Source organism: Poromitra crassiceps, assembly GCF_964638095.1.
Source record: "Poromitra crassiceps genome assembly, chromosome: 1".
Classification (NCBI taxonomy): domain Eukaryota; kingdom Metazoa; phylum Chordata; class Actinopteri; order Beryciformes; family Melamphaidae; genus Poromitra; species Poromitra crassiceps.
Window position 1 is genome coordinate 28,683,118 of NC_139623.1, and position 14,607 is coordinate 28,697,724.

The 14,607-nt window shown below is 41.5% G+C and overlaps 2 protein-coding genes across 2 annotated transcripts; one reads left to right on the top strand and one right to left on the bottom strand.

Moving 5' to 3' along the window:
- Positions 1-1,259: 1,259 nt before the first annotated feature.
- On the top strand, positions 1,260-9,078 carry LOC310778658 (dicarboxylate carrier UCP2-like; the record flags this gene model as incomplete). The annotated part of the gene is made up of 6 exons (XM_083639142.1): positions 1,260-1,385; positions 7,403-7,625; positions 8,116-8,313; positions 8,408-8,509; positions 8,634-8,814; positions 8,964-9,078. 6 exons carry the CDS (start codon positions 1,260-1,262, stop codon positions 9,076-9,078), a joined length of 945 nt encoding a protein of 314 aa, XP_083495268.1.
- A 256-nt stretch (positions 9,079-9,334) lies between these two features.
- dnajb13 (DnaJ heat shock protein family (Hsp40) member B13) lies at positions 9,335-14,297 on the bottom strand (the record flags this gene model as incomplete). The annotated part of the gene is made up of 8 exons (XM_083639211.1): positions 14,161-14,297; positions 13,937-14,040; positions 13,438-13,599; positions 13,155-13,312; positions 12,640-12,753; positions 10,211-10,324; positions 10,005-10,081; positions 9,335-9,512 (listed from the first exon to the last, which is right to left on the bottom strand). The coding sequence occupies exons 1-8, from the start codon at positions 14,226-14,228 to the stop codon at positions 9,335-9,337; spliced, it is 975 nt and encodes a 324-aa protein (XP_083495337.1). The 5' UTR covers positions 14,229-14,297.
- Between the last annotated feature and the right edge of the window lie 310 nt (positions 14,298-14,607).

Below are 14,607 nucleotides of genomic sequence, written 5' to 3' on the forward strand. Positions count from 1 at the left end.
TTCTCACTTAGCAGTCTAATCAATCCCAACACAGTATTTTTAAGTCTGTGCTGACACACCATTGTAGTTCTAAGGCCAGACACAGAGGCCTGAACACTGTCAGAGTTTAGACTTTATCTTCTGTTCACTTCAAAGGACTATGAATAGAAGAGTTATGCTGCACACCATGGTTGGGTGTTGTTTTTTCATCCCACAAAGCAGGGAGGATTGATTATGAAGTCAACATAAGACAGAATTGCAGAAGGCTAATATGCTATGAAATTGTTACTGTTGACAAATAGAACCATAGCATGTTTCTATATGTTTACAATAGTATCCTAGTGTGACTTGCAGGCACCTTCATGCAGTGTGGGGCCCCACCAGCCCACAGCTGCCACACCATTACATAACAACACTGTGATAGCACTAGCAGTATAAGAAGCAGCCTCTATTTCTTCCCCACAACATTGTATCCTGCCCAGTCATCAGTTCAGGTTCCTCCACAAATTAATTTACTTATTTAAACAGGGTAGCGTCACTTGGAGAGGATTTTTTTTTACCCAACTGAATTACTCCTACGATTTAATTGACGGTACACCCACACGCCTGCATTTGCTTTTAAAATTGTTCTTGGATGTTGGTTTTGTTGCTGTTACTTTTGTTCCACTGCCTTGCCTCATTTGATCTTGTTCTTTCTTTTTCAGAATTTGGAGTATGTTTTTAAGGCATATCAATTTTGACCATTTTTCTATGGAAGAACAAGGAAACCTATTTAAATTCAGCCAGAGGGACACCTTTAGATAATCCTGATCTCTAATGTTTCTGTCCTAAATTGCTCCATTAACGGTAAGAATTAATAACAGTTTCTAGTATTATTATTATTATTATTTGTACTATTAGGCTATAGTTTATTTTCATTCAGTGTCACTAAAAGTTCTACTTTAGTACTGTATGTCACTTCTGGTTAGTCTGGTGGTGCAATGAGCTGCTGAACACACCACACTGGAGGCTTCATTAATGTCATCATTTAAATAAAAGAGAGGCCTATAGGATCATGAAAAAAGATCCATACAAAGGGTTTGGTTGTGGTTGAATGTGATGATTATCTCATCTCCACTTTGTAGGTTTGGACAAATTTTGATCAGATGGAATATCATTATGCCATCACAAGTATTTTCATCAAATCAGTTTTGTAACATAACATGTTGTGGTTCTATTTTCAGATTTCCTTGCCCTGTGTCCACCACTCTTCAAACCTCATATTCCAAAAAATCTTAAAAATGGTTGGATTTGGACCTGCAGATGTTCCCCCAACAGCAGCTGTGAAGTTTGTAGGTGCTGGGACCGCAGCCTGCATCGCTGACCTGCTCACCTTCCCCTTGGACACAGCCAAAGTGCGACTGCAGGTAAGGGCTTTAGACATTTTGTGTGTTGGTTTATCTACACAAGCAAAATGTGATTCTTCCCATTATCCCCCGGTAATTGTATTTATCATATTACCTGTAGTAAAATGTGTTGTTTACTCATGAGGCTGCATTAGCTCTTTCTTAGATTCAGTATAATGGCAAATTTCAATCAAATCCGAATAAGCTTGCTATTTGTCTACTGAAACCTATTGTTGTGACGCCCCTGGGCCCCTGCTGAAACACTGCTGTCCTGCGTCTTGCTTTGTTCACATAGGGATTTATTGTAATGGAAGATTTTTTTTACTTTGATTATCAGAGCTGACAGTATTTGTCAAGGAGTTTCACGTATGGTGGCCTGCAAAAACCCTTCACATGGTGGGAATTCGAGATATTATTTTTTTGATATTTCCACAAATTAGAAACTTTCCCCTATATAACTTTTGGAATGACTATCTCTCAGATCAAAAGTTATGAGTATTTTAATCTCTTATGCATCTAAAAGTAAAAGAAAAATGCTTTAAACATTCCACGACATTCTATTAACAGTGGCACTTCACCAAAACCATAAAAATAAATACTTTCCCTTTTGTTTTATGAAAATAATTATTCACCATAATGTACTACGATGAAAGTAAACAAAACACTCAAAATCTCAAAATACCTGCAGAACTCTTTTCCGACCTTCTTTGGCTCATTGCCAACAATGTGTAGCAGCGACATCTGAAGGGTTCTCCCAGGCCACCACACATATATTATTTTCAAGGAAGTCAAATATTTATGTGAATGTGTATAAACAATTAAATGAATAGCTATTATTTTCTCTGATGTTTTTCAATGTAAGCAGGTATCGTTTGGTGACTTTTCATCGTTTGAATATCTGGCCGCTGTTCTGAAGTGCTCTCCCTCTATTTTACTACTGATTATATACAGACCACCTAAGTACTCTAGTAGTTTTTTTGATGAATTTTCAGAACTCCTTTCTATAATCTCCATAGAACACGACTGTTTAACTATTGCAGGAGATTTTAATATTCATATTGACAACCCCAATGATAATAATGCCAAAGAATTGAATAACCTCCTTGACACTTTTGACCTGTTACAACATGTCTCTGGGCCCACTCACAATCGAGGCCATACCCTAGACTTATTTATCACCAAGGGCTTTGATTCATCGTTTCTTTCAGCTAGTGATGTTGCTCTGTCCGACCATCTCTGTATCTTTCTTGAACTCAAGGTCACCCCTATCGCTCTTACTCGGTCAAAAACCATCAAAAAGCGTCACATCAACGAGAGCACTAGCACACGGTTCATGGAGGCTTTCTCGCTGGCCCCTTCCCTCTCCTCAGCCTCTGTCAATGATCTCCTAGATAACTTCAATTCTAAAACCCTAAAGGCTATTGATGCTGTAGCTCCCATTAGATCTAAACTAATCTCCGGTAAGAAAAAAGCACCATGGAGAAACGCTCCCTCTGTAAATAACAAAAAAAGAGATTGTAGGAAAGCCGAGCGCAAATGGCGGAAAACTAAACTTCACATCGATTATGACATCTATAAAAATAGTCTTCACTCCTACAACCAGGAACTAAAAAATTCCAGAAAATTCTTCTTCTCCGACATTATCAGCAAAAACACCAATGATGCTCGCACTCTTTTTGCCACTGTTGACAGGCTGACAAACCCCCCCCCACAAATTGCCCCTGATCTTCTATCCAATGTCAAATGCAATGAATTTGCGACCTTCTTTAGGGATAAAATTATAAATATCAGACTAACTATTTCCACATCAAGAACAAATGTGGCTCCGCCGCACCCACAGAATAGGTGCTTAATTAACATGACTCAGTTCAATGTCATTGACCACAAGAAACTAGAAGAAACGATACGAGGCCTTAAATCCTCATCGTGTTGCCTAGACACCCTGCCAACAAGCTTTCTAAAAAATGTCTACAGTTGCCTGGCGACCGACATACTGAAGATAATTAATACCTCTCTTCTTACAGGCATTTTTCCAAAATCTCTAAAAACTGCAGTTGTTAAGCCCTTGCTAAAGAAGCGTAGCCTCAACCCCTCTATAATCAGCAATTACAGACCAATATCAAATCTTCCCTTTATTAGCAAAATACTCGAAAAAACTGTCTACCAACAACTCAATACCTTTCTATCCTCCAATGATCTCCTAGATCCCTTCCAATCAGGCTTCCGACCCCATCATAGCACCGAAACTGCGCTTATCAGAGTTATAAATGACATCCGAATGAACACTGATTCAGGTAAAATCTCAATCTTAATGTTACTAGACCTCAGCGCTGCCTTTGATACGGTTGACCACGAAATTCTATTGGACAGACTGGAAAACTGGGTCGGGCTTTCCGGCACGGTCCTAGAGTGGTTCAGATCTTATCTGCAAGACAGGAACTACTTTGTCTCCATTGGCAACTACACATCTGACCAAACCAAAATGACATGTGGGGTACCCCAAGGATCAATTTTAGGTCCTGTCCTGTTTAACCTTTATATGCTCTCTCTGGGCCTAATTATGCAAAAAAACAAAATAGCTTATCATAGCTATGCAGATGACACCCAACTCTACATAGCCCTCTCATCGGATGACTATGCCCCCATAGAGACACTGTGTCAGTGCCTTGCGCAAATTAATGATTGGATGTGCCAGAATTTTCTCCAACTTAATAAAGACAAAACAGAGATAATTGTCTTCGGCAAAAAAGTAGTAGTAGTACTTTATTGGCATATAGCAGTCCGTAGGCTGAATTAATTACCAATTTACAGGTTAAAAAGCAGACATCGACACAAGTTAAAAATTCAAAACAGCACATAACTAAAATGGGACTTCAAGCATTGACAAGAGCAAACTAAATCAACAGGACATGTTATGGGATAATATGTTGGTTCAGGAGTCTAGTCAGATATGGTATGGGAGAGTTCTGATGGCGGCGTGTTTTTGTGAGGGGATTGTTCAGTTTATGACAGTTCCGGGTTATACGGCCAGAGATCTGCAGACGTGTTGGGGGTAGCCAGTTGGCGAATTGGGAGGTTTGGAGGTTTTGGGCAAATGACAGACAGATCTGCTCACGTCGGGAAGCCAGGTCAGTGAGCCCTAGCTTTAACAGGGCGGTTGAGTAGTGGTCATAGTTGGGGCCGAGGATGATGCGACAGGCCCTCTTCTGTACCCGCTCCAATTGGGATGAAAGAGCTTGTGTGATGCCAGCATTCCAGATGGGGGCAGCATACTCCAGTAAAGGTCGTACATATCCAAGGTATATGGTTAGAAGGTCATCAGTGGAGACAGAAAAACGCCTGAGGCGCTTCAAGAAGAACAATTTCCTATTTGCATTTGATGTTATGGCATCCACCTGGCTGTTCCAGCGAAGGTCAAAAAAGAAGATAGGCTCAAAGTTACTGCTCACCTCGAATCCCTATCTTTGAAGCCAAAGGACCAGGTAAAAAATCTTGGCATTATTATTGACTCTGATCTAAATTTCAACTCCCACATCAAGCTTATAAGAAAATCTGCCTTCTATCATCTAAAAAATATAGCAAGGATTAGAGGCTATATGTCCAAACAAGATCTTGAAAAACTAATTCATGCTTTCATTTCTAGCAGGCTAGACTACTGCAACAGTCTTTTCAATGGTCTTCCCAAAAAAGCTATTAAACAACTACAGCTCATTCAGAATGCGGCTGCTAGAGTTCTAACAAGAACCAAGAAAGCTGAACACATTACACCAGTTCTCAAATCCCTGCATTGGCTGCCAGTAAATCTTAGAATAGACTTTAAAATTCTGCTAATAGTTTACAAATCTCTCAATGGGTCAGGCCCACACTACATCTCTGAAATGCTTCTACACTATGAACCATCCAGATCCCTGAGATCTTCAGGCACTGGTCTACTAATTGTCCCGAGGACCAAATCAAAACATGGTGAAGCCGCGTTCTCCCACTATGCCTCTCATAACTGGAACAAACTCCCTGAACACATTAGATCTGCCCCTACTCTGCCTATTTTTAAATCCAAGCTAAAGACCTTTATGTTTACTCTTGCTTTTAACTGCTACTAAACTACTGCCTCTCTCGGCCTGTAATTTAAAAAAAAGATTCCTGTACATTTCCAACAAATGGACTGTACATGTAATAATAATACTGAAGAGTGCCTTGTAACTTATTTAAAACAGAAATAATGTTTCATGTTTGTTAATTTGAGTATATATTTTAACTAAAACTGTCGGCTGTGTTTTTTATGTGTTTTTTTATATGTGCATTGCTTTGCTGCTTGTTTTTTCGATTATTTTTTGTAAAGCACCTTGAATTGCCTTGTGTATGAAAGGTGCTATATAAATAAAATTTGACTTGACTTGACTTGAAATAGAACTATATTGTTATTGTGAGTTAAGAACATTCCAAACAGGGTATTTTCCATCAACAAATCTAACTCTTTATGAAAGCATACATAGAATATAGTTGGTTGTATAAATCCAGAGGGTATCTTTTAAACATTTTATGTATATATTTTTCTTTACTTGCCTGCCTGTAATCTTGAAGAAGCTACACTTTCATTTAAAGGTCCCATTCTGTGCAAAAGCTGTTTTTACTTGTAAATGCATACTGCTGTCAGCCCTCCCTGTAATGAGTGGTCACAAGCTCAGAACTGCCACAGTTGGATTTGTCCCTATCCAGCTTCCCCCTGCAGTCTCCTCCAAGCCACACCCCCAAACGCTTCGTTTGCCCAGAGGGGAATTGGGACGTCACGAGCTTCCTCACGCATACTGCGCGGGTCTCTCTCACACAAGCTACCTGCACCATTTTGTCTATAGCCACAAAATTAACACTTCTAGCTGGAGCGACGCCAACTGTACATTGATCCAGCAACTGCAGAGGTGCATTCGGTAAGTCTAGGCATTTTGAGATGTCCTCTTTAGCGTAGAACCGTTAAGTTAACGATAACTCGCAACCTAGCGTGCTGGTCCACAGACGCTAATCTGATTGGCCGCTGGGAGCCTGGGGCGGGCTCTCCCTCAGCGGCCAATGGGAACTGTTAGTTCTGAATATATTGTAGTGTTCCTGGCATTGATGAGGCAGAGGCTTCTTGCTGGTACAGGGTTCTTTATTCACAGTTAGTCATATTTACAACTCTCGGCGGTTGTCACACTCATAGCTAGCAGCTTCTCTCTAGGCGGTATCCGGAGACTGCCCGCGCATGCTCAGTCTCCCCCGGAAGTCTCCCACAAGCATAGTGTTCCCCAGTAACACTCCCACACATCAGTTCCTATCTGTATTCGAGACACTACCATTGCTCACCACTGTATGTGTAACACTGATTCACTACAATATTATAGAAACAGACCGTTCTTGGGAAGCGACGAGATGAGGAAGTGAGAACTCCGTCACAACAAACGGGGTTGCTATATTTTCGACAAATTAATCCAGAATCATGTTTTATGGACCAGAGACACACGTTTTTAAGAGGTTACAGCTGCACGAATTGGGACCTTTAATTGTTTTAACTTTTCATTTTCCTGCTTGGTTTGGTCACCTAAACTGTAGATTTAGGAATAAAATTTCTCGGATTGCGTCAATGGCAAGCAAAGTATTGGGTAAACCCCAAAAGCCCTGACTCTACTCTTCAGTATCTTGGCAGACAGCTCCCATCCTTTATTTAGCTAGTTTGAGCCTTTGAGCTCTGGGAGGCGCTATAGGGTCCCCCTGGCAACTAAACATTAATTCAAGAAGACATTAATCCCAAGCGCCATTAGTATCCTCAACTCTACAAAGTGACCAACAAGACTAAACCACAGACATGAACTGTTGTTAATGTGTAATCTTATACCCTGTCTATGTCAGTTTATATTTTTTGTCTTACTAATTGCCTGGCTTCCTGTGTTGTTGATTTTTTGTGTATGGTGAGCCGAAGACAATTTTCCACTTTCCATTTTATATTCAATTCAATTCAATTCAACTCAGGTCTTCCCATAGCGCTCTTTTCTTTTTCTCCTGCACAGATCCAGGGGGAGGCCAGCCGCCGTGGCTGTGCAGCTGCAGGGCGCGGTGCTGTCGTGAAGTATCGGGGAGTGTTTGGCACCATCAGCACCATGGTGCGTACAGAGGGGGCCAGGAGCCTGTACAATGGCCTGGTGGCAGGACTCCAGAGGCAGATGACATTTGCCTCTGTCCGCATTGGTCTCTACGACTCTGTGAAACAGTTCTACACTAAAGGCTCCGACCGTGAGTGTAACCACCAGTGTTGTAGTCAAACCAGTGTTGTAGTCAAGTCACTATATCTCGAGTCCTCAGTGTTCGAGTCTGAGACCAAGTCCAATTTACCTGAGTCCGAATCCAAGTCCGAGTCCGGAGTTAAAGAACATGAGCGTGAATCCATATGTAGATGAACACATGTGCCTGCCCTTGCACTTACTTGAATGTCACGGTATTAATATAGCTATCAATATCTTATGCCAAATTATTATGGTCTGTTACAAAAACTCCAACTTTCAAGTCCGAATGCATGAGTGCTCGAGTCCAATTCCAAGTCCGAGTCATCAGTACTCAAGTTCAAGTCGAGTCACGACTCCTGAAAATGAGTCCAGGACTCGGACTCGAGTCCAACTCGACTACAACACTGCTACAAACTACTACAGTATTTCATTGTTTATCCAGGTGAGGGTGTCCCGACCCGCACCGATCAGGTTTAACATCTCCCTCCCCTCTGGTTCAGATGTCGGGATCGGCAGTCGGCTGCTGGCGGGAGGCACCACTGGGGCCATGGCGGTTGCTTTTGCTCAACCGACAGACGTGGTGAAAGTCCGCTTCCAGGCCCAGGCTAGGTCTGCTGGGCCTGTCAGATGCTACTGCAGCACCATCGATGCTTACAAGACCATTGCTAAGGAAGAAGGCCTGGCTGGCCTGTGGAAAGGTAGCTCCGGCTTGAGATTAGCATGCAGCTCTACGAGCAAGTCTTATCAATTAGACTTGTTCTGCTTATGCCCTAATATGCCTCTGCCTTGCAGGTACTGCTCCGAACATTGCGCGCAATGCAATTGTTAACTGCAGTGAACTGGTGACATATGACTTCATTAAGGATGCGCTTCTGAAGTCGGCTCTCATGACAGGTGAAACAATAGCTTCAGTAGGCTATACTGTAAGATTATGTCTGTATGCAGTGCAGGGACCATGACCATCTCCTTGGACTAGTGAAGCTCAAGACACTCAATAACTTTCCTCTACACTCTACAGATACTCTGCCCTGCCACTTCATATCAGCCTTTGGTGCAGGCTTATGCACAACAGTGATTGCCTCTCCGGTTGATGTGGTCAAGACAAGATATATGAACTCTGCCCTCGGCCAGTACAGCAGTGTCCTCAATTGTGCGGTTGCCATGGTGACCAAAGAGGGACCACTTGCCTTTTATAAGGGGTATAAGCAATGATCTGATGCACTTTATTGAAGCAACTGAGGTCATACATCAGAAATGTATACATGTATAAACAAAACAAGTAGGCTATTTGAATGATCAATTTGAATGGATTGCAATATTATATAATCTCTATTTTCTTACTCTTAAGGTTCATGCCATCTTTCTTACGCCTGGGCTCCTGGAATGTGGTGATGTTTGTCACATATGAGCAGCTGAAACGAGCCATGATGGCGGCACAACACAGCAGAGAAACGACACCGTAATCGTTATTCTGTGGCAGAAGGATGATGCTGTATTACATTTGTATACTCTCTTTTTGGTTGGTTTGTTTGTTTACCTTTTGTTGCCAAATTTATCTTTCAACTCACTTGACTCAATTTACTGTAATAAATGTTCCACAATAAATTGTGTCAATGACCGTCAATGATAAATGTAACTTTATTAAATCTCAAGTTATAAAACAGCCAGATTTATAAAATGTTTGTCTGTGATAAACATAAAAAACAAATAGCTGGCATTTTACATCGGGCTGTGGTTGTTTGTTGAGTGAGATAGAGCTTGTTTGATCAGACGCTTCTTCTCAGCAGAGAGCTTCTGGGGGAACTGGGTGTCAAACGTGATGATGAGGTTTCCTCTCTGGGAAGGCTCCTGGGACAGAGGCATTCCCTCTCCAGTCACCACTTTACTGTAGGTGGGGCTGGGTGCGGTGTGACAACATAGAGACAAATAGGTGATTCAAGGTAATGTGCAAACCCAGAATACATCATCATGTGTGATTCACTTGAGTTAGACAAATGGTTAGAAATATCCCAATTTAAGTGGACTATTTAGAAAGTGTTTGAGCTCATTATGATCATAGCCTGTAATCTAGGGGATTTTCACCCCACTGATGTAAATTAGTCTATTTTAATTCCAAAGTATATTCACAATCACTGTTCACTGTTCTGGATTCATCAAATCACTTTATTAGAGTGCAAATGAATTTGCTCAACTACATGCCACAGCTGTATGAGACCATAACTGCGTGCCACAGCTGTATGAGACATCTACTGATCTGTTTTCTTTTGGGTTATTCATAGTAGCTATGTGATTAATGCCAAATTAATCAGATTGAAACATATAATAGAGTAATGTAATTTGACCTGTATTTGAACCTCCCCTTTCCCCCCAAACATAGCAAAGCACTCACTGCACAATGTCATTGATGGGAATGTTGAGTAGCCTGCCATCTAGTGTCTCCACATCCACAGAGAACCCAGTCAAGGCCTGAGGGGAAGGGAATAATACATGTCTATTCTACTAAAAGCATCTCTTGATGGATAAAAAACACACACCAAGAAACATGATGAACCAATGAGCAGTTATATTGTGGATGGAGACATTAACCTGACTCACCATCTCCAGAGAGATCTGGGCTTTGTGCACCAGGTCATTCTGTTGTCTCACAAACCAGGCATGACTCTTCTGTCGCACTACAAACACAATGTCTGCAGGGATGCTGTTTGGTCCCTACAAGGAAAACACAGGGAAATAATCACAAAGTAGCCATGCTCTGTCCCCTAAAGTAGGGCTTTGAAATGAATGAATAAAAGGAATGAAACAATGTATCTCAATAGTTTATTGATATAGTAGTTATTGTTCTAGATTGAATGGGTCTATATTACTGCTTGTTAAATGGTTACATGTATCGATAGCTTGTTAAAAAGTGACCACACTGAATTATACACACAAGAGAATTTTAATTCTACGGATCAAACAAAAATATTTGTTTGATTAAACAGCTAGATGTAGACTGAGACCAGTTAATTCCCTCACAACTACATGGTTATTTCATACAGAGAATGGATTGGAATGAGATCTACTTTGTGTGATGAGGTGATCTACTGGAAAAGCATGACTCAAAAAATAAAAAATAAATAAAATAAAACTGAATTATGAAAAATGAAACACTGATTGCCAAAAATATTCTTTACACACCCATGTATATTCCCCTCCCCATTATCTCATATAGTCCAGCAAATAAAAAGTGTCCAGTCTTGCATTCTGTGGGCAGCAGCGCAGATCAATATCCAGTCATGCTTCATTAATACCATCTCAAATATTTATTGTTGAAATATAATTCAAATATGACTTGGAGCAATTATTTTGAAGGAGTAGAATTCAACGGTCTGTTGCAAACGTATTGATTCAATCTTGCTGACACAGAAAAAATAACAACAAAAATGAACATTCCTCCAAACACTAAACCTGCAATGAAGAATCTCTGGACTCCTCCTCACAATCCAATAGAAGTGCCTGCAAATCTCACTACTGTCACTGCCTCTTATTATGTTGTTTATTATCCAATTATTTTTGCACTATTACAATGTCTGCACAAACAGATGCACATTCTGACACTTCTCAAATTCAGGTTCTCCAATTCTCATTATTTATTTCATGTTTCTCCTTTCTCCTTCATAACTTCCTCATGGTGCTCTGACAAATGCTATACTGGGCACTTGCTACACTTCCCCCTACTACAGCTTACAGCACATTGACAGTTGAATGTGTAACTACAGTATATTATGGAGAGCAGAGACGCAAAGAGTGATCCAGGAGGCCAGAGTGGGTTTGGTTAATCAGCACCAATGACAGCGCCACAGGCTACTGTCCAATTCAAGCCCTGCAGCCCATAGAGAGCCAAAGTGAACGTCACTTCCTGCTTGGTGGTGAATGGAGCGATACCCTAACTTTTTGATCCCGTTTGAATTGTGCCACGGGAGAACACACACGTCATGTTTGTCAATGTAAGAGATAACTGCAAGTCGAGAAAGTCGCAGTTTGTGGCAAAACTGTGGCACTATTAGTTATAAATCAGAAAGACTACGCACAACCAGTCGCATAAGTGACGTCTCTCCCGCCAGTGTTGTTGATGGTGTGATGTATAATGGGCGACACGAGATGTAGGCTAGTTGATTCACAAAACTAAACCTTACGTTTCAGTGTCAGGACAAACTGCGACTTTCTTGACAGTTATCTTTTGAATTGACAGAATTGAACATGCCTATACATTCATTTAACATCCCCGTGGCACAATTCAATCAAAAAATCATCAAAGTAACGTATCTCTCCGTTCACCACCGTTGTATTTTTTCTGACGCTGGTACAGGGAGAAAGGCAGGAAGTGACGTTCCCTTTGGCTCTCTATTGGACCACAAAGGCAAATGTGACAGATTAACAAGCAGCGGCTGAGGCACTCCCACACAGCAAGTGGCAGGACAGTGGAAGACACAGAGGCAATAGGTCAAGTCCCTTGCACAATTTGATTAGCTAATTACTTGCTCCGTCTCTGCCTAAAGGTGTGTTAATGGGTGAACTCAGTTGCTGCAAAACCTGCAGACTTCATGCCTCATGATTGGACACCACTGGCTAGAACCTGTAGGTGCTCCATTCCGACCCTTCAGGCCGCATGTTTTTGTTCCTTTCTGCTGGTTAGTGAGCTGGGTCTAGGGTCCAGTTTGACAGACGTGTGTGGACACTTTGTATATATTTTTCAATATATTTTTGCTCTGCTACACAACTGATCTGTCTGGGGTTCTTATTGTATTGCTGTTATGCTTCCTCCCTTACTGCTGGCTAGCCACAACACATGAGATATGTCAAGCCATGCCATTGGTGATTTTGATTCATTGTGATTGTTCTAATCTAGACCACATTGGGGAGGGGGGGGGGGGGGGGGGGGGGGGCTAACAGTTATGGGTAAAACTGGGGAAAGTCTAAGTGACCCTTGCTACAACTGACCCAAGTCTCCTCTACATTAGTGTTGTATTGGATAGCTCTCTTACCTGATCCCCCTCCTTGGGGAAAGTTATACTTGTGCCTTCATTCCATCCAGGCTTCACAACAATAGTCAGTATCTTGTCTTTAATGCTGGATGTATATCCATCCTCATTCATCACCTGTTCAGCAAAATGAGCGAATGGGGCAGTGAAATGTGAATGTGACATTCTAAAAAGAAGCCAAATGAATCCTCCCCCCCCCCCCCCCCCCCCCAGCATGGGTTTAATGTGGTCTAACTACTTACAAACAGGTCAATGTACTGTATAACTTTTTTCTTCTTTTTGTTACAATACATAGCCTACAAGACATACAAGGATTATATAGTGTAGCTCTAATTCAGGGGTCACATGTTTGGAACAGCAGGTGTGGGCTGTTAGGGCAAGTGGACTCAAATGGTACACTGACCCTGCTGTTCTCAGGAGCCGGTTTATTGATTAATTGGTTAATTGGTCTGAACAAATGCAATCAAGAGTGGTGCATTTCAACAAGGATAAGGATGGCTATCCTCCATAGCTCTTACCCTACGGGATATCTTGATCTTTTTGGTGCATCCATGGTAGAGGTCATCCAGGGCCAAGTGCAGATCTCTCTCTATAGGAGAATCTTGAGTTTTCACCCCTCTGCCTTGCAGGCCACCAAACCCAACTGGCACTTCATTCCCATCATTCATATAGAAGTCTTGTAAAAAATAAAAATAAGGGGGAAAAGATCATTATTCTGTTATGTGAAATCTGAAAACCAACATGTGTGTAATTGTACAACTATAGCCTAGCGTAGGCTTCTGTCTAGCCTGTTTTTCATACCTGCAAATGGGTTGTCACCTCCAAAAAACTGTCTGAATGTTTTGTCTGGGTTCCCATGGTAGACAGATCCAGATGACCAAGCTCCATTTCCCCCAAACTCCGATGGGATGCCTTCTTTTAGACCCTCCTCTCCAAACTTGTCATAAATTGCTTTTTTTCGAGCTGTCATAAAATACAGTTATACAGTTCAATTATAAACAAGTGGCACACTGCTGTCAGAGATGACCAAACACTAGTTGCTGTTAAGATGCTGAGCTGTCTGTTATTTTGTTGGGAAGTGAAATGAAAAAATAAAAGTTGTGTTTGGGATGGAAACAAACAAATAAATAATAAAGTGTGTGTGTGTGTGTGTGTGTGAGAGAGAGAAGGGTGCTGCCGCCACACAAGTCTGTTATAGGCTACTGGAGACATTTATTTGCTGGCACAATGATTGATTATACCACCACTGAGTCATTCAATAATGCAATAAAACAAACTTTTCAAGGTTTTCTTGACTTACGGTCGCTCAGCACATCATAAGCTTCAGCCAGTTGACTGAACTTCTCGGCGCTTCCAGGATTGCCGGTCTTGTTTGGATGATGCTTCAGCGCAAGACGTCGATATCTACATTGTTTTGGAAAATAGTTAGGCTACAAGTCACAATAAATGGGCTATGTGCACAAAGCTCAAATTACCAGCAATGTCAATGACACACTACGTTGACGTTAGCTAGGCTCAACTTACGCCTTTTTGATATCTGCGTCAGCTGCGTTTCTGTTTATTTCCAGTGCTGTGTAGTAATCTATAGCCATTATGGAATTAAAGCTACTAAACTTCACAAATCAAAGGTAAGATGTCTCTGTCCTCAATTTGAGTAAGCTTTTGTAAACTTCTCTTTAACAGAATCAAACACAAGGCAGCATTGTGGTTGCGTTGCCAAGGAGCACCCGATCAGGAGCATTAAACAGGTTGCCAGGGGCAACAGTTGCCGCGAGAGTTCCAGCCCAGAGTAAAAAAAACGGTGACAAGTGACGTCACGCTGATCCGTCCTTTCAGTGATGACGTCATCCGTGATATCATCCTTCCTGGGTGAAGCTATTGCAGGCCACGCTGCATAATGTGTTGCGCAGTGGGTGAGCTGCAGATTGCTAGTAGTTCAGAGTTGCCTAGTTTTGGGGAATTTGACAGTTT